The sequence below is a fragment of the Neofelis nebulosa genome, chromosome 4, assembly GCF_028018385.1.
Source record: "Neofelis nebulosa isolate mNeoNeb1 chromosome 4, mNeoNeb1.pri, whole genome shotgun sequence".
Lineage (NCBI taxonomy): Eukaryota > Metazoa > Chordata > Mammalia > Carnivora > Felidae > Neofelis > Neofelis nebulosa.
The window spans coordinates 155580107-155599024 of NC_080785.1; the positions used below are offsets into that span (position 1 = coordinate 155580107).

The window sequence follows — 18918 nt, forward strand, 5'->3', positions numbered from 1 at the left end:
GGGTGTCACTTGCCTGCTGGTCTGAGCTGGGGGCTCAGGCCTGTTTGAGGGAAGGTGGGCCCCTGTCTAGACCTTGATCTCATGTCTGAGAGTAGGAGCTCTACCCATCTCATCCTATGGACAGAGGAGGTCCTGCTGCATCCACAACCACCCTTGGGAGTGTCAAAATGAAAGGAGCCTGGTCTGCCTAAATCTTGGTTCTTCTCCAGTTTTGCTAGGACTCCTCCTAGCAGTGACTATTTATTCATGATGTCAACAATGGCCTAAGTTTGGGCCTCACTCAAATCTAATCAGAAGGAATGGGCAGCCTTTCACAGGAACTGGATCAGGACTGCCCAGGATCACAGAGGGAACACTGACCTGAAGGGATGGCTTGCCAGAAGGAATGTTCTGGGTGCCCCGCACAAGCGGGGGAGGGGTGGTCACGGCACTCCCAGCAGAGCCTGTGGGCTGCAAGAGAGCAGGACATGTGAGAGATGAGGGGGCCGTCAGTCCTGCTCCCCTCACACATAATCCAGACGGAGGAAAATTGGTTTTCTTCCTCTTCCAAAAGCATCAGTCTCTCAAAGGTTCTGCTTCCAGTCTGTTTACATCTGTAGCAGGAACTGACATGTCTGAAATGGGCAGGGGAGAGATGTTCCAGCACCCCTCACCCCTGGGGACGCTTGGCATCTTTTGTGGTTCAAAAGCAGGTTCTGCCTTCCTGGGAATATGAGGGCTGGCAGTGGTGACTGAGCCAAAGGACCCCAGGCCTGGGTAGACTAATCCCAACCTTGGTGAGAAAATACTGAGTCCAGGAACTTCTTAAAGTAACATATTCTACTAGAGAAGGGACAGTGACAGACTTGGTTCACTTCATTGAGTCTTAAACAGCTGACAAGAAAACAAGTAATAAGCAGGGCTCTGTCCACTGGGAGATTAACAGATGTCAGGCCATGTCCACTAATTGACTATGTGCAAGTGGGAGCTCAAGCAAAGCCTTAAGTCAGACCAATGAGTATCCTCCTGTCCTGTTCCCTTAAGAAGACATGTGTTCCACATACTGTCAGCTCATACTGCCCAAGACACATTTACTTTCTAGCTTACTGATAAAGTGGTTGAAGTAAATAGAAGGGTAGCTTAAAAACACCCAAGAATACAAACTTGACCTTGGCCTACACAGTAAGCTGCATTAAGAAGCAGCATAAGGATGGGGAACTTGGGTGGCTCAGTCAGTTAAGCGTCCAACTTCAGCTCGGGTCATGATCTCCCAAGTTTGTGAGTTCAAGCCCCATGTCGGGCTCTGTGCTGACAGCCCAGAAACTGGAGCCTGCTTCCAATTCTGTGTCTCCGTCTCTCTCTGCCCCTCCCCGACTCACGCTGTATCTCTCTCTGCTTCAAAAATTAATAAACATTAAAAAAAAATTTTTTTAAGAGGCAGCATAAGGAGCCTCAGACCCCAGGGGAGATAGCAAGAGCAGAAGCCCTAGGACCGAAACTCTGGGGCCTGGGCAGCACTTGGCATGCCCCTGTAGCATTAGGGAATCTGTCCACAAAACCATGGTAGCCACTGATGCCCAGCATGGCCATCCACAGGGCAGAAGGCCTCTCTGTAAATGGGCTTGTGACAGTTCTCAATCCAGAAATGTTCTTCTAACAGCTTCAAAGACATCTGTTTTCTTAAGGCTTATAATCTGTAAGGAGTAAGTTTTACATACTCAGATTGAGAATATTCTAGACCAAAATGCACTGTAATATCCTTTTACTCTGACATCGTTTTTGCTAAATCCAAAATTCAAACTTGAGACTGCAAATTTCCACTTCAGATCTTGACCCTCACACCCCTGAGGAAACCTGTTCACCCATGACCAGCTGCTCCAGCTCCTGGTACTGAGGTGGGCCAAGGTAATGATTGTGAACTTCTGTCCCCTGTTCTAAATGGCTCTTGTTGGCCTTGAGGAGAGAACAGATGCACACACACCTTCTGGGTGGTGGTTTCCTTTTGTATTTGACTCTGCCGCAACTTTTTTAATAAAACAAGTTTTGCTTCTTCTAATCTTAACTCTTCTTTCAGTTGCTTAATCATCCTTTCTCGTTCTTCAGGACTGCTTTTCTGTAAGGGCAAGAGAACAAGGGTTGAGGGGGAGGGCCACAGCCAGGGAGCACAAGCCCCATGTCACCAGGTCCATTTCAGGGTGTTGTCAGGCAGGGTCATCCCCCAATACAGGGACAAGCTCACCATGAGGGCCTCAGTACTGGTCTCCTTCAAGGCCTCCTTCGTCAGCCCGTTCACCCTTGGGCTTGCGGGCTGCTCATTGTCGGAGAGCACGATCACATCAGGAGAGGGGGCTCTCCTCTCAGACTTCATGTCACTGTGAAGCAGGGATAGCAGGTTGTTACCAGATTGCCTGGACATTGCCAGACGCCGTTCCCCAGAGCCCAGAACCTACACACCACAGATGCACAAATTTAGTCACAGCACAGAGGTGGAGAGCATGGCTGTCCTGCTCACCTTCCCCAGTCTCTTCTCCTTGGGTGTCCTCCCTACCGTACACCCAAATTGACTTCTCTCACTGAACTCACCATAAGGCACCCAAGCCCACAGCTAGGCCTCTAGCTAGAACCATTCTTGGTTGCCCACCTCTGTGTACCCAGAGCCAAGGACAAGCTGGTGTGTTCAAGAGTGATACGGCCATTTTGGAAAACATCAAAGCTTCCTTCTCTATCATGTGGTTCAGTGTTGGATAAAAACACTCAGCCCTTGATCCTGGGGCTGAGGCAGGGTCTTGGCCTATTGTTGGAGCTCCTGTGTGTTGGTGTGACAGTGTCTAAGCCTTTACTGTGTTGCAGAGTCCACACACAAGGTCCCAGAGACAGTGCTTGCCCCCCACCAAGCATCTCCGTTTTGGCCAAATGTGAACTTTCCCTTAAAACCTGGCCTCCACTTGTGATGAAAAGGATCTGATCCTTCCTTTCATCAGTGGGAAAACCAGCAGAGGACCAAATACACCCACTAGGTGGCACTGTGACCCAGAGAACAAACTGATGAAGTTAATTGGGAAGAAGAGCTCTAAGTTGTCCCACTCCTCCTACCAGACCCCCAAGGAGAGACAGAGTTATAGAAGGAGAATTAGTACTTTAATAGCCCAATGAGCTGCCTTTTTCATTCCTGGAATGAGCTCTGTCTTTAGGGATGGATGGGCTCAGAGGACCAAATCCCGAGGGTTCATGTCTACCTCTGGACCCTTATCCCCATCCCCTAGAGTTCTCCCCCTGTTCCTCCTAAAGAGTCACATGGTGGTTACACCTCAATACTCCTAACCTTGATCGGATTTAACCAGTGTAGCTGTTGACTGAACTCTCACAAGAGATCAGGGGAATGGACTAAAAGGTACTATTTCAAGGTATACAGTCTCCTCACTGGGGTTATCAACCCACATTCTCAAGTCCAGAAACTGGTTGGCTGTTTATAAAGTAACTCAGAACATCACACTGGACCTCACCAAACCAAAGACCAATGCAATTTGGGAACCACCACTCATCTGTGTGTCTGCGGACTCCCCAATCTGCCCAAGATCAACTCTCAAGGTGACCTTGGGACTCCAATTCCATTTTCTCTGGATGCATCCACAGATATTGAGGGGCAGTGCAAGGCCCTAGTATAGAAGCTGTGGCCACTAGTCCCAGATCAGGTGGGCTCCCAGGTGGCTTTATGCAGACAGAGCAGCAACCCAGACAGAACCATGTTTAGAGTTGCAGACTGCAGGCACTTCTTCCTGAGCAAGAGTGCACAGAGATCATGGCAATCACTTTTTATCATCTTATTGGGGGCATGCAGTTTTCTAAAGGTGAGAGGTCCAATAAAACTCAAATTTGCCCAAGGGAAGAGGGCAGGGTGAGGGACCAAGACCATCTGGAGGCTGAAGCTCCCTGAGATGGCCACTCTGACCACAGCACTCCCAGGTCTCATCTTGGCCTGAGACTAATCAATAACTCATCCAAGAGATGACGTCACCCCACCCCCATCAATGATCACTCAGCATCCCAGCAGCCAGCAGGGAGTGAACTTCCTGTATGCTAATCATCCACCAAAAAGTCATGTGACAAAGGCATTTCCCTCCTTGGTCATGTGACCCTTTTAACTGTGCCTTCCAACATGAAAACCATGGCAACAGCCAGTTCTAACCGGTTCGTGACACGCAGCCTTCATTTTGAGAAGTGAGGTAGGGTTCAGGTGCTGTCAGAAAATGGAGGCAACCCAGCTCACCCCGGGGCTGCCCAGCTGCAGGAACTTCATATGTGGCACCAGCCCACAGGGAGCCGTTGGTGTATTACAGGGATCAGGGTTACCTCTTCCAAACACAGAGAGGCCACCAGCCCCTCTAGTTTCCAACATGGAAAACTTGCTGAACTCAATTTTTAAAGTAAAGGTGTTTCAAAAGTCTCAGTACTTTATCAGAGTGTGCTTTTAATTCAGGAAAAAGAACACCCCTTTGACACAGGCTGAAAATTACTATGGGCATTCTTTTAAAAAAAAAATTGTTTTAAATTACAAAAACATTTAGGCAGAAGAACAAAAGCAGAGGAAATCTAGCCCAACATTGCCAGGGAAATGGCATTGTGGCCAGGTACGCTGCTCTACTGCGTTTAGTCCATGGTAGCCGCCTGAGCACAAAGTTTATTTGGGAGCCATATGATTTCAGGGCAAATCTAATAAGCCCATTCTGTCCATCTTGGGAGTCATGATCAAAAGAGATTTTATGTGACCTATGATAATCCCTGGAAGCAGACCAGGCTATTATCAGCAAAAACAGTCTCACCACCTTCTCCTCTATATGTCAGCCCTGGCTAAAGAAACACAAAAGTTCTGTTACTTACTTGAATCTTCCATCAAGTTTCTTAGAGAGAAGGCAAGGATTATAATCTTATCTCAAGACAGATCCCATGTCCTCAGCACCAGGGTACCATCCCAGGAGTCAGTACAAGGTTAATATTTAGTGTCCCCCTTAGCCTGTGCCAGGGGAAGCAGTCTCATCAAGAGAACACAGAAACTGTGCTTGGCAGCTCTGACCTTTGTTATTCTCTGAACAGGCATGCCTGATGTAGGGTCTGACTGTGGGAAAGGGGACACTTCATTCATTCATCCACTCGTATTTACTGAAAACCCACCTAAGAAAGCAGGTGCTATGCCAAGCAATGAGGATAAATCCCCGGATAAAAGGCAGTTTTATCCTCAGGATCCACCAGGAGGAACAGACCCCCCAGGAGGAGGAAGGGCAAGCAGGGCCCAAGAAATGGACCACCACTTGCCTAGGCTCACTGAACAGCAGGGACAGCTTCACTGGAGCTCGAAGAAATACAGTATCTTGTTACCCCAAGGACCTGCTCCATCACAGCCTACATTTCACAAGATCCCCAAGATTCTTGCACACACTAGAGAAGCTGGGGAAGACTGTAAACAAAACAAGGCCCCAGGACAACAAACTCCTCCTCAGTGCCCACTTGAAGAGACAGGTATAGTCAGCTACAACCATTCCCTACCAGAACTCTCCCCTACTCTCCTCATCTTTTGGGCCTGGCTAGGTGGGGAAAGGCAGGTAACTATTAGCTGTGTTTAAGAGCTGGGTAGGGGGCTTTGCTAGACCTAGCACCAGCCTCACTCACTCTTGCAAATATTCACTTTGGCTCCACCTGACCCTCCTTCAGTTGTGTTCCTCCACTGGAGCCCATTCACACCTCCCAGGCCAAACCTATCCACTGCTTTTTCCAGCTCCCAGCCCCTATAACCCCCGGCTCCTACTCACAGATACATGGTGCTGTGGGTTCTTCCTGCCTTCACGATCAGTCCTTTCATGGAATGTCCCTCCACCAAACTCCTGAGGCCCCCTTGTGAGCCTCAATGCACACTTCAACACACATTTCAAACCATGTACCCTCCGAAAGGTCCCTGGCTGGCCCAATCCTCCAACATGCCAGCCCTGGGAGCATGATCAGCACTCCCCTAGTCCACTCATGCATGCCTGGGGAAGCCTTAGCTATGCCTGGTACTATTCATCCTGGGGGCGGAGCCCAGGACAGAATTATGGGGTTCCACTGAAAGGCAGCACAGGCCTGAGCAGAGGCTTCCTTGCTGGTAGCCAGCTTACTCATCCTCACTCCAGCAAATTAGTCCAAGGAAAGTGACTTCACCTTTCTACTAGGTCAACTCACCATCCTACAGCCTCCCAGGGTGACAATGTCACTGTCTGACAAGCAGGTTCCCCCACTGCTAGCTGGGACTGGAAGCCATCATAGGCACAGTAGCCATGGCCCCCCAGCCCCACTTGGAGCCTGTCTCCACAAGGCTGAGGCACTTCAGCTCCCAGTGAGGACCAAGATATTCCCAGGGTGACCCAACACGCAAAGGGCAAGAGAGAGGGAGGGGTCCAGCCCTGATGTGACACCATGGCCCCGGGAAAGGGGGTGATGCCCCCTACCTCCACAGAGCCAGAGGGGCAGGAACCTCTCTCTCTAGTGCCACGCTGGCTGGGAGTTGGGGACAGGCAACAGGGCCTCCTCCAAAGCCTGTGGCTGCACTCATGAAAGCTCACCATAAATAGGCACTATGAACCAAGCCTGCACACTGGGGACTTCCCCCACAAAGCCACCCGAGTTTCACTTGGTTCTACCTCTTGTAAGTGAAGACCCAGAGCAGGACATTTCTCTCCCTGTGCCTCTTAAAAGGACCAGGACAGGAATTCCTGCTCTGCTGTCACTCAGGATTGCTGGTGAGGTGAGATCTCGTTGCCGAGGCTCGGACACCCTATGAAACCATCAGGGAGGTTCAGGCTCTAATCTTTCCTAAACAGTAAGGAGCTGCTTGCCATGAATGCAAGCTTGGCACATAGCAGACAACTAGCCATTGAGGGTTAACACTCAAATATTCTCAAACCCGGAAAGGGCAGCAATGTGTCTGTTCTGTGAACTGCTCTGTCACAGCAGCTGGTGCAGGGCCTGGCACAGTAGGTGCTCAGGCAACGCGGCTGGTGGGCATGCCCACCTTACTCTTCCTTAGCACCTGGTTCCAGGATGAAGTCTGTGAGCTCATGAGGAATCCAGTGATGCCTGTAGACTGACTGATGTGGGCGGCTCTTTCCACATGCACAGATGCCACATTGCTAAAGGATGTGCAAATTCACTTAAAAGGATTTCTGAATTCTGTGTCATTATGTCTTTTCAAGCAATAGGTCTTGGAAGTCCAACTTCTAACCTGTGAGTCAGGACTTTGGTGACTGTTAAGAAGGAGCCTTACTACTCACAGTCAACAAAACCATGTACAGAAGACCACACCTCTCCATGCTCACACACCCTTCCAGTCCTATCTCTAGGATCTGGGCTGGTTTTGTGGCTCACTCATTCCTGACCTACAGGAATGCAGAGGAAACAATGCTACAAGCTTTTGTGGCAAGGACACAGAAGCCTTGCAGTTTCCGCTTAGCCCCTCAGAATGCATGCTCCGGTAGGATCTGACCGTACTGAGGATGCCAACCTAGCTGTATGGATGGAGGGTCAACAGACACACAGAGATGGACCCAGCCATCCTAATAAGTGACAATGCCACTGGGGACATCCAGTCTGGTTGACACAGGACTGCAAGGAGGAGAGCCCAAGAAGCAGTGCCTAGCTAGGACCAACCAACAAGCAGACATGACAAGACAATGCTACACTAATACATCTATACCTTAAACGATTAAGCTAACGGGGCTGATAGCCCAGCTCTGCCCACCCCAGGGAACCAGCCCACACCATTATAACTCCATATTCTTTCTCAGACTGTCCCCAACGAGACCCATTCTAGAAATTACCCTGGGACAAAGCAGGGAGAAAGAAGGTGGAAGAGAAAAGGTTTACCTAAGCAGTCACCCCTGCTAAACTTTAAAGCACTCCCAAAAGTTGGGGGCGGGGGGCAGTTCTCTGAACATGGAAGACCATGGCAGATGCAGACTTGAGACGATATGGAAGCACAGCTCCAGAAAGACCTAAGACATCAGAGTGGCTCAAAAAGAAGTCAACAGAGTGTCCCATAGGAGAGGAGAGGGCCATCTGTGGGTCTGGGAGCCACCACAGCTTAAACACTGCACTGAGTGGTGTGAATCAAAGCCAGAAAGCAATTCCACATGCTTAATCTAATGAGTATCCCCTTTCCAGAAACACTTCTAGAAAAATCCTACGAGAGAAAGATGGTTACCACAAGTTCCCAGGTTAGTCCTACCACCTCAAAACATTTCACTGGCAGATCCTGCACATGCCTCTGGGATCTTTCATGGCCATCTGGACATGGGACTGCTCATTAGGACCCCACGACACCCCGCCCTGCTTTCCCAAGGGGCACAGTTCACTAAGGGACACTTGATGCAATTAAAGAGGGAACTCTGTTGCACACAGATACGGGCTGTGCCCCAAAGCTAAGGACTTGCCTGCCCAAGGGATGGTAGGCGCTGACGGGTGCCTGGTCCCCTCCCCAGACCCTCAGGGCCCTGGAGCCCACCTGCTTCCTGCCTGCCCTGGCCCCTCTTCAACTCCCTGGACTCCCTTTTTGGCATCCATTACCATTTCTTCCAGCCCTGTAACTTGACACTCTGTTGGCTGGGATGTCAAGAGAAAAGCCCAGAGTCTGCTTTATAGGGGCTGGGAAGTCAGAACATATTTTGCTTCTTGGCCACAGAGGCCATGGAGGTGAGCAGCTGGGGATGAGAGTTTTGAAATCCAGCCATCATTCTTCCTGGAGATTTCAGGTCCAGTTATCACTCTGGGAATCCATTATGGTGCACCCTGCAACAGCTACAGCTGAGCATCTCAGAAGAAAGAGAAGGAGCTCCTGGAATCGGGCTCTGGCCCTGCAAGCCCAACCCCCCTCCAGGACCCCCAGCACAGAGGAGAGCAGTCCCAAGGTGCATGGCCAGAGCAGAGGAGTGTTGTGCTGTTATGTTAGCAAGGCCAGGAAGCATTCAGCCTGTCCTGCTGGGGCTCCTTCTAGGAACACACGAGCCCCCGAAGTCACAGCCTGGCCAGAGGGGCCCAGATGACTTCACTGTAACTGGAGTTAGCAATAGGGGCCAGTTTTAGGGGCGTGGAGAGTCACTAAGGGCTATAGACACAGGGCAAGGATGGGTTAAAGAAAGCACTCCTTGGGGAGAGAAGCCAATAGTGGCCCCACATAAAGACCCCAACACCAAATGGCAATGGGGCAGCCCGGAGGGTTGGCATCCACCCAAGGAGGTCACTGCAGCCTAACTCTGCCAGCAGCCACATGTCTAGCCAGGATCTGACACCACTAGAAGTCTAAATACAATTCAGTATGCTCTGCTCAGAAACTTGGGAAGGGGCACTTCTTACAAATGACCACAGTCATAGAACTGAAAGGCTGACCTATGTTAGGTTTGGAAAAATCACCCAGGACATTTGCTGACCCTCTACGATGGCCATCTCCATGCCAACCACCAAGATGTAATCTTGTAATCTGTGTACTCCTCTCAACTGACTGTCACCCCATTCTATAGGTGAGGAAGCAGTCTGAAAGGTGTGACTTCTTGAGGTCACACACCTATGGCAGCAGATAACCTGGGCCCACACTACGCCCAGGTTTCTGTGGACCCTTGGTAATCCTGCCCAATTCTGGGACACCAAAGGCTGTGCATTGCACAGGGACCGAGGCCCCCACCACGGATCAGAACAGTTGCATGCCCGTGGCCTAAAGGGCTCAATGACACCCCAGAAAAAGAAGCAGTCACAGCATGGGAGAGGATGGGTTTCACATGACTGTCAACTCTGACACCTCTAACTCAGATTATCAAATATCATTTTTGGATTAGTTTAAAGAGGAAAATGTTTTTATTTATACTTAGGATCCTGGACAAGCCAGCAGCATCCACATGCCGAGTCTCTGAGGTGAGAAAGAGAGGACAGTGTGACAACATGGATGTGGCCCTCAGAGTGACTGGGCTAGAACTCTTGCCTGCCTAGGAAACGAGCCGGGGGGGGGGGGGGGGGGTGCAGCACTCAGGCATCCAGATTCCCAAAGGGCCCAGGGCCTGGGAGAATGAGGAAAAAGGAACATGGGACCCTAGACGCCACAGCACCAACAATGGCGTTCCCTCCTTCCTCCAGTCACTGGACCCACATGCCAGACCAACCTTCCTCCAGGTAACACAAAGAGAACCTAGGAGCACTCTGAAGCATGGAGGGAATCCCTACATCACATAAACCCAAACATCTCCTGGCATGCCAGCTCCACCACCACCTCACAGCAAGAGAAAACTCACCTGTGTGCAGATGAAAACCACCCATAAGAAATAAACATTGCTTTCCAGCTTGGAGCAACTACAAATTTTTGTGATAAATGGAAAGTGCTTGCTTTTGCCTGAAAGTTTATTGCCCCCTTAAAAAATCTGTGTTTCAAACAGCTGGATCCTCCCCCACCTTTCCCTGGCAAATCTCAACTTGTTCTCTCAGCACAGCTCTGGTGCTTCCCACACCCCACCAGATCTGCTCCAGCTGCTGTAAGTGCAGCAGGACCATGGGAGGCTGGGCTTACCTCTGCAGCTATGGGGGCTCCACTCAATCACCAAACCTCAATGACCCTCAGTTCCTTCATCTGCAGAATGGGATTCTGTTGACCTCCAGGAAATGTTGTAAAATGTAAAAGGCACAAAAAGTGCACCTAGTCCACAAATGACAGCCCCACTTCTCTTCCCCATCCTTGCTGAACATGACGTGGACAGACAGAACAGCTCCCATCACCTATGCAGCTATAATTTAGCTCTGAACTGACTCATCAGGTCACCTGCCTGCAGTCAGAAGTCCCTGGGAACAAGGTTCCACACTGAGGGCTTCTCTTCCTTCTACTGTCTGACTCCAGCAGGCCATTAACCACTGCTGCCTGAGAGGTGAGCACACTGCTCTGGTGGATGTCCTGGTCTCTGCCCATGCCAGATGACCTATCCCCAGCCCACCTAAGCAACTCTGCATTGAACGGGGCTCTGCCAGGTCGTTTTCATTGTAACACTGAGACAACTGCCTTTTTCACCAAATTAGGACAGTAGAGCCAAATTGCCAGGATTCAGTGACACCATACTTAGGCAAAGCCCTGAATGAAGTACAAGCTATTGACTTTATTTAATTTCAACCCTGGAGTATGTACCTTTTCAATTTTTTTTTTTTTTTTTTGAGAGAGCATGAGTGAGTGAGAGGGATGGAGAAGGGAGCGAGCGAGCACGGGGTGTGAAGCCCAGAGTGGGGCTCGAGCTCACCCGAAGTGGGACTTGAGTTCACCCCAGGTGGGGCTCAAACTCATGAACCATGAGATCATGACCTGAGCCGAAGTCGGACACTTAACAGGTGCCCAAGTACGTACCTTTTTAATACTCTGTTGTCAAGATAAAGCACTCCTGCTGTGTACCAAATGACAGCCATCCAGAAGAAAAGCATGTGTATGAGCACTCACAATACATGAAGGAAAGACTGACAGACACATTGTGGTTATTTAGACTTTTGAGTGTTTGGCAGACATTTCCCCCAAAATGGTTAAAGCAAAGCCTGTTTCTTCTAGGAAACAACTGACAGTATTTGTTGCCAATGATAAAAGTCCAAGCTTCCAACAAACAAAATGTAGAATTTTGGAAAATTTGTGTTTGCTTCCATGAGCCCAAGAAGTCAGATATTAGCTAATCTGATTTTGTGATATTGAATAATGCAATGTATATTTCAAAGGTCTCTATAACTCTGTAAACTACTATTTTCTAATGTTTCATGGTATTACAAACTCAAACATGAGTAAAAGATCACTCAGGGGGAGAAGTCACAAATCACCGAGGCAGAAGAATCCCGAATAATTTGTGCAGCTGCTCTGCTCTTCGGGAGGTGTGTGTACGTGTGACTCTTCACCCCTCAGGTGTGGGCTGCACCTGGTAACTTCCTTCCAAGGAGTCCAACATAGAAAGAGAGAAGAGTGTAACTTTACAGTGGAGATACCTGACAGATGCCATGTCAACCAGGTGATTAAGGTCAACATCACAGTGAAAAGTCAAGATGATGGCATGTGCTGTAGAGACAATATGGTAAGAAGAGTACTGCACCTCTGTGGTCCTCTCCAAACCCATCAACCCAGGCCAACAATGAAAAAACACCAGACATATCACAACTAAAGGATTTCCCACAACACACCTGACCAGTCCTCTTCAAAACTGCTGAGGTCATCAAAAATAAGAAAGTCTGAGAAACTCTCAGCCCACATGAGTCTAAGGAGACATGATGACCAAATCCAGGACAGAATTAATAAATATTTTCAAATTTCCAACACAGTAAATGGCCAAAAGATATTTTTCACATAACCAAGATGGAAAGGGGGTTGCACCAATGCTTTCAGCAAGGCATTGCCAAGGTTTCCCATGGCAAGGGCTAGTGTGAGCAAAGGCTCCTGAGTGGAGTCCTCCTGACACATCATGGCCCATATGGCTGTCACTTGCTGCCAAAGTTGTGTTCTGAAAAGTGAGACACGCTAAAAATTTCACAGAACTCACCCAACAGATTCGCCATAATTTCCCTATAAAATCTATTCAATTATAAGCCAACAAAATTTGGCCCTGTTTATGGCCTTAAAAGCAGCAACTGTAGGAGCGCCTGGCTGGTTTAGCAGGTGGAGCATGCGACTCTTGGTCTTGGGATTGTGAGTTCTAGACCCACACTGACTTTTGAGATTGCTCAAAAATAAAATCTAAAAAAAAAAAAAAAAAAAAAAAAAAAAGGTCGGGGGGGGGGGGGGGAGTGGTAACTGTACAGGCTCTACAGTTACCCAATTCACAGTGAACTTGGCACCATCTAGGGCAGCCTAGACACCCTGCGTATGCAGATGGGGAGGCCAAGCCCAGACTTCCCTCAGAGGTCAGTCAGGTGTCCCAGGCTCCTAATGCCAGGACACTAAGGGTGGTGTCCATTCTCATACCCCATTCCCTTCCTACCTCCATTCTCCAGGTAAAGGCATTTCCCTCTCTCCCTCCTCCAGACATGTTTACCTCCACCATCACAATCAGGTGTCCCACAAGCTTCTGGGCTATACCCAGGCCCAGAGCACATCAACTCTCTTCCCTCCAGAAGGTGCCCCATGGCTCATCCTTCCCACCGGACAACCTGGCCCTGCTCCCACTGCCACTGTGGGCCTTCTCAGGCCCTCTCACCAAACCCAGTGCCTCCAAGGACTTGGAGCCCCTAAGCACCCCAATTTCTGGTGTGTGAGCTCCATAAAATATGCTACCCAGACCACTCTTTCCCACAATGCCCACGGACACTGCAAGTCCTCTTGAAGGAGGGAACACTGGATACCTGGACTTGTTCCCTTTAGAGAGTGTGGCTGTGTTAAAGTTGCTTCTGAATGCTATCAAGGCCCTGCACTAGGGAACTCTGCATGTCACCAGGTCTTAGTCCCACTAAGATCCAAATAAAGCTTTTCAATGTGGTTATTTACATCAGGACTATTTTTATGATTTAAGCTCTAAAAATAAGCAGTCTTATGGCTTGGGACCCAAGGAAAGGGATTAGTAACGTCTGGTATGTCTCCCCTCTCCACCCAACAGACACTCCCTACCTCCTCTCCCATCCCACCCCCAGGCAGGCCCCTCTCACCAACATCTAGGCTGCTTTGGTCACTTCAGTGTCTCTGAAGGCAACTGACCTTACCTGGCCACTGTGTCACCACCTTTTTCCCACAGAGGTCTGTGACCATTCACCTGCCTTCCTTTCCCTCATTCTTGGACAACTCTAAGTCCCAAGACGTCTTCCTATCAGCACTGTGACACACCTTACTAGACCACACTGGGAGCTTCTGAAGCTTAAGAACGACCAGCCTCACATCAGAGAAGACAATGAGCTTCACCAGGGTAGAGTGAATGGTCCCGGGCCACATGGGGATGTGAATGGAATGAGGCTGCTGGACACCAATTCTTTTTCCACCACCTGCTACTCCCCTTGGGCTCACAAATTATAATTCACATGCTCATCTCTTTGACAGAAAGAAAACCACCCTGGAAATCTCTTACCACTGGGTCAGCTCTCCTTTTCTTCCAGGCGCTTTCTGCTGAGAAAAGTCTTCTCAAGGTGGACTCCTGGTTGCCCCACCTGGAGTCACACAGGCCCTTGGGAGGTCCCAGGCATTTACCCCTGTTTTTTACCTATTCTACACAGGGCCCTCTTCATCCCACTGTTTCACCAGGCTAGGTGGCTGCGAGGGACAGGACAGGATCCCTCAGGCCAGTGTGCTTGCCACCCCCACCATCCAGGTTTGTTATGGTTTTGGTACAAACAGTTCTCAATACAGCACAGAATTGGCTGCAAGATACAAAACAAAGCACATGAAAGCAGTTTTAAGTGGCATAGTGGAAGGCTGGTAAGAGCCCTCACATATCTGCGCAGGTAAAACATTTAAATGATCTGCTACAGCAGCTAAGGCACCAGTTAAAGGATGAGGAATCTGTCAGGTGACAAACAAAGCACTAGCAGGAATATGTGCTGAAGAGGTATCAGAAACTTCAACTGCAGAATTAAACTAAATAATTTCAAAATAAAATGACCTGCTTAATCTATAATTCTGCTTAACTCACATGTCTGAAGAGCCCCTGATTGCTAAAGGAGGACTCTTGACAGGCGTTTACCTCACTGACTGTACACAGTGGCCTTCTGGTTCCTGTCAGGACCATCACATCCCTAAGAAGGCAGGCACCATCCAGTGAGAAAGGGACAGCCCTTCATGACTAGAGGAAGGTATTGTAAAGGCAAGGGGCAGGTGGCTCCTTACCTCTTATCAGGCTGGCTTACACTAGCCCCATGTGAACTAAGTCTCTTTGGGAGTTAGAAAGAGGACATCCAGAGTCTGTCACTCTGATACCCCAGCATTACCTAATGATTTTTAGAAGTACAGGTGAACCCCTCAAATTTCAATAATTTCAAACCTAGGATAAGATATAGTCCAGAATAAAGGCATGTGGACAAAAAGACAGAACTGGGATGAAGAGCCTGGAGGGAAGGGATAAGGCAGAGAATGAGGAGATAAGAGAGGCCACAGCTTAGGCAGGGAAGGAAGCACAGAACCAGAACCAGATTTCCAAAGGAATATGCCTCTCAGTTCCCATGCGCTAACCAAGCTAAGAAAAGCAAGCAGGCTATAGAGAGTTCTAGTCTGAGTTGATGGAGCTGCTCCTTGAGACTGCCCAGCCCCTCCTAGAAGTCACCTAGCAGTAGAGAATTAGAAAGTAAAAGGCAGCAGCCAGCCCACAACAGGTGCTGGGGCTGGGCTGGACTCCAGAGAACCTTCCAGAAGAGTGCAGGAGGCCCCAGACTCAGGGGAAGTGATGGTCACACAGTAGACAGGCTTCTGGCTGAGAGACTTCCAAAGCATTCACACAAAAGGGGAGGGGGAGGGAGAGGTGGTCATCCCCTATGAGGAAGACTGTCAGAGAGTCAAGAGTGAGGGTCGCAACCACACCTGCCCAGGCGGTGCAAAAACCCAAGCCATCACACCCACAGCTGTGTTACATCCACCCAATTCCCTCAAGGATGCACATTCCAGCAGACAGCTGGCCAGACCAGGCACAGCTATGATGGGGCACGGTCCTGAAAAGAGAATAGATGGGGGCTCGGGTCAGTACATAGCTGGTGAGAACTGCCTTTCTATCCTCATACAGCCCATGTGGCAACGACCACCCTTTTATCATCACGGGGTAAAGGTGAAAGTCACACAAGAAGGCTAGGACCTGGACCCAGACCTCTTTGTAGACCCCATGGCTAAAACTGTAAAGAATGACAATACCAAATTGAGTATGAAGCAGCTGAATCCCCATACCTGTGAGAGCAAAACAGCTCAGATATTTTTGGGGAAAGGCCTAGTAGGTTTTTTTTTCTTTTTTTTAATAACAATTCAACATGCACCTATTCTGTGACCCTGTAATTCATCCCCTACGTATTTACCAAGAGAGAGAAATGAGAATTGATGCCCATGTGCAGCCCTATAGGAATAATCATAGCAGTTGTACTCACACCAGCCCCAAACTGCAGACTGCCAGGTGTCTATGGACAGGTGAGTGGATACACTGTGCATACCCACATAAGAGTCATTCAGGAAAATACCGGTACAACAGGGATGAATCCCAAAGCACATGGAATGAGAGAAGTCAGGCCCCACTGAGCACATGCATGATTCCATTTCTAGAATCCATTTTTGAGAAGAGGCAAGATTAGTCTAGGGTGAGAGAGTACACCCAGTCAAGGAGGACAGGAAATGTATAAATGGCCCCTTCTTATGGTGATGACTAGGTTCTGTATCCTGATAAGGCTTTGGACTACACAGGTGAAAAACACACCAGGAGAGGCTCACTGCACTTTACCTCCTTGCAAGGCAGGCAACCCAAGTGTTTACTTTATCTTTCCTCTCCCAAGAGGCTGCTTGTAAAGAGCATCCACCCAAACAACAAGAACTCTACCTATGACCTAGAATATCATCTTGGAAAAGTTAAGGAATATACACCTTTTCCTGCAGGCCCCATTTCTATTTAGAACAGAAGAAGACTGTCCGCATAATCCCACGTTATAGACAACAGGCAGCTGTGGCTGCACTATCATGTTACTTTCAGATTCATTTTCGCTTTGGAAGAGACATCAGACGTTAATGTGAGTGTAGATGATTGTGCCCTCACACAACACACCACTGCAGGACACCCAAGCCCTGTTTCAATACCAAATGATGAGTAGTGACGTCCCTAGGCACAAAAAAGGTGACTAGTTTATTTACAGATGTGTCACCTCCTTGGTGAATGCCAAAGTCTCTAAAGAAAGATGGAGCAGGGATTCTGTCATCAAGAACACCAGCTTTAACAAAAGAGCCCTGCTTTGCAGGCTTGGTAAAACAGAGAGCACTTTTATGCATTTTTAGTATGCTCAAGTTCACGCGTGTTTGACAAGGGAGTGTGGAAAGCCAGAAAAACAAAAGTCAGGGACAGCTCTAACACCTCAGATGCTACTGCCAGTCCCCAATAGGCCAAGGGCCCCTCAGTGCCAGATAGGAGCCCCTTCTACCCACAGCACAGGGCAAGCCCTTGGTTTGAATGAAGCCTCATCTTGTGGGTGAGATGCATGATGCAAAGAGGGATGAGAAGAGAGGAGGGAGACATGCAGTTACCCAAAGGCCACACACCCCAAGAAAACCCGACAGAAAGTCATCAGTACATCTGCCCCACATCCACTGAGGCCCATGTAGCAGGCTACTGAGAAGTGGAAGTTGGCCTACTAGTCTGCCCCTACCCCGCACCCCCACCCGCCCCCGTGGGACCCAGGGAGCCCCAACCAGGTAAAATGAAGAAGTAGAGATGATCTGCTTCAATGCCCATTGACTTCCATCCCCAATGAGCCATACCCCTTAACTTCTAGTCTTTCTCCCCAAGACCTCTGTACATTCTTTCATATTACAGCACACCAGAAAGTAGCTGCAGTCAGATCTTGTCCTATCATTTCTACCTCCAGGGACCACCACGGTGCCTATCACAGTAAGCCTGGTCCTGGCGTGTTAACAATCCAGGGAGGGCTGATGTCTCAGAAAAAGGCATATAAAAACACGTTTTCTGTAAAGCATGGGGGTGGCCATTCATGGAGTTCCCACCCCACAAAGGCCCAGGGCAACAAAACACCTAGTCCTTACCTTTCAGGTGCAGGACATCTAGAGAAGAGGCTCGTGTTTTATTGAGTTAAATGCTCCTTCACCCAAAACGAGGGGGGAAAAAAGTTGTTCTCATCTATGCATGGCCCAGATTATTTCTAAAGATCAACAATTTGTGACAGAAAGAGATTCTCTATAGCAAAGTACAGGAGTAGAATCTACTTATCACAGAAACAAAACAACTCAACATAGCTTCCACTGCCTGCCCCAGCTCTAGCCTCCTCCAATAGTCCTTACTTGGGGGGGAGGGGGGTAGGCATGTGCCCATGACCTTTGGGCTGGTCTCACAAGGCCAGCAGGCTCAACTTCCACCTCTGTGGATTTCTGTTTTCTTGTAAGCATGTTTATGGATGCCAGAACAGAAACCAAACTATTTTAACCTCATTAGTTTTTTTAAACGTCCATATTGAGATCTAATTTACATACCACAAACTTCATTCACTGTAGGAGTACAATTCAATGATTTTTAATAAACTTATTGTGCAACCATTACCACAATCCAATTTTGGAATACTTCCACCACCCCCAAAAGTTCCCTTTTGCCTGTGAGATGTTAATCACTGCACCCACCCCTGCCCTCAGGCAACCACTGATCAGTCTCTACAGTAAGTTTGCTTTGGACATTCCCTGTAGATGAAATTATACAACAAGCAGTCTCTGGATCTGTTGTCTTCCCACCAGCATAGGGAGTGTGAGGTTTATCCACGCTGCAGCATAAATCCGTAGTTCACTTTTTTATTGCTAAATAGTAATCCACTGCATGGATATAACATTTTATTTAATCTTGGCTATATGGACTGTTTCCACTTTTTGGTTATTATGAATCATGCTGCTATGAACATCCATGAACCTGTCTTTGCGTGGACACATGTCTTCATTTCTCTTGAGTACCGTCCTTGGATAGAATACTGGGTCATGTTGAATGTTCATGTCTAACTTTATAATAAACTGCCAACTGTTATGCATTTTACATTCTCACCAGCAAAGTATGAGAGTTCCACTTTCTCCACATCCTCACCAACACTTGTTACTGTCTTTTAAAAAAAACAAACAAACAAAAAAACCCACAACCATCCTTGAGACTTGTTTTATGGCCCAGCATCTGATCTCCCCTGGAGAATGATCCATGAGAATGTAAAAAGATATATTCTGTTTTCTGTAGTCACCAGGTCTTCTATAGATTCCTGTTAGACCAAATGAGTCAA

General features: G+C 48.5%; 1 protein-coding gene across 6 annotated transcripts in view; it reads right to left on the minus strand.

Moving 5' to 3' along the window:
* GATAD2A (GATA zinc finger domain containing 2A) overlaps window positions 1–18918 on the minus strand; it is a 105563-nt gene that overhangs the window by 13066 nt on the left and 73579 nt on the right. For all 6 annotated transcript variants that reach the window (XM_058727311.1, XM_058727315.1, XM_058727310.1 and 3 more), the window contains 3 exons: window positions 2219–2351; window positions 1961–2092; window positions 361–450 (listed from right to left, as the gene is read on the minus strand). In XM_058727311.1, the coding sequence (XP_058583294.1) occupies window positions 361–450; window positions 1961–2092; window positions 2219–2351 (355 nt within the window). The remainder of the gene's footprint in view (window positions 1–360; window positions 451–1960; window positions 2093–2218; window positions 2352–18918) is intronic.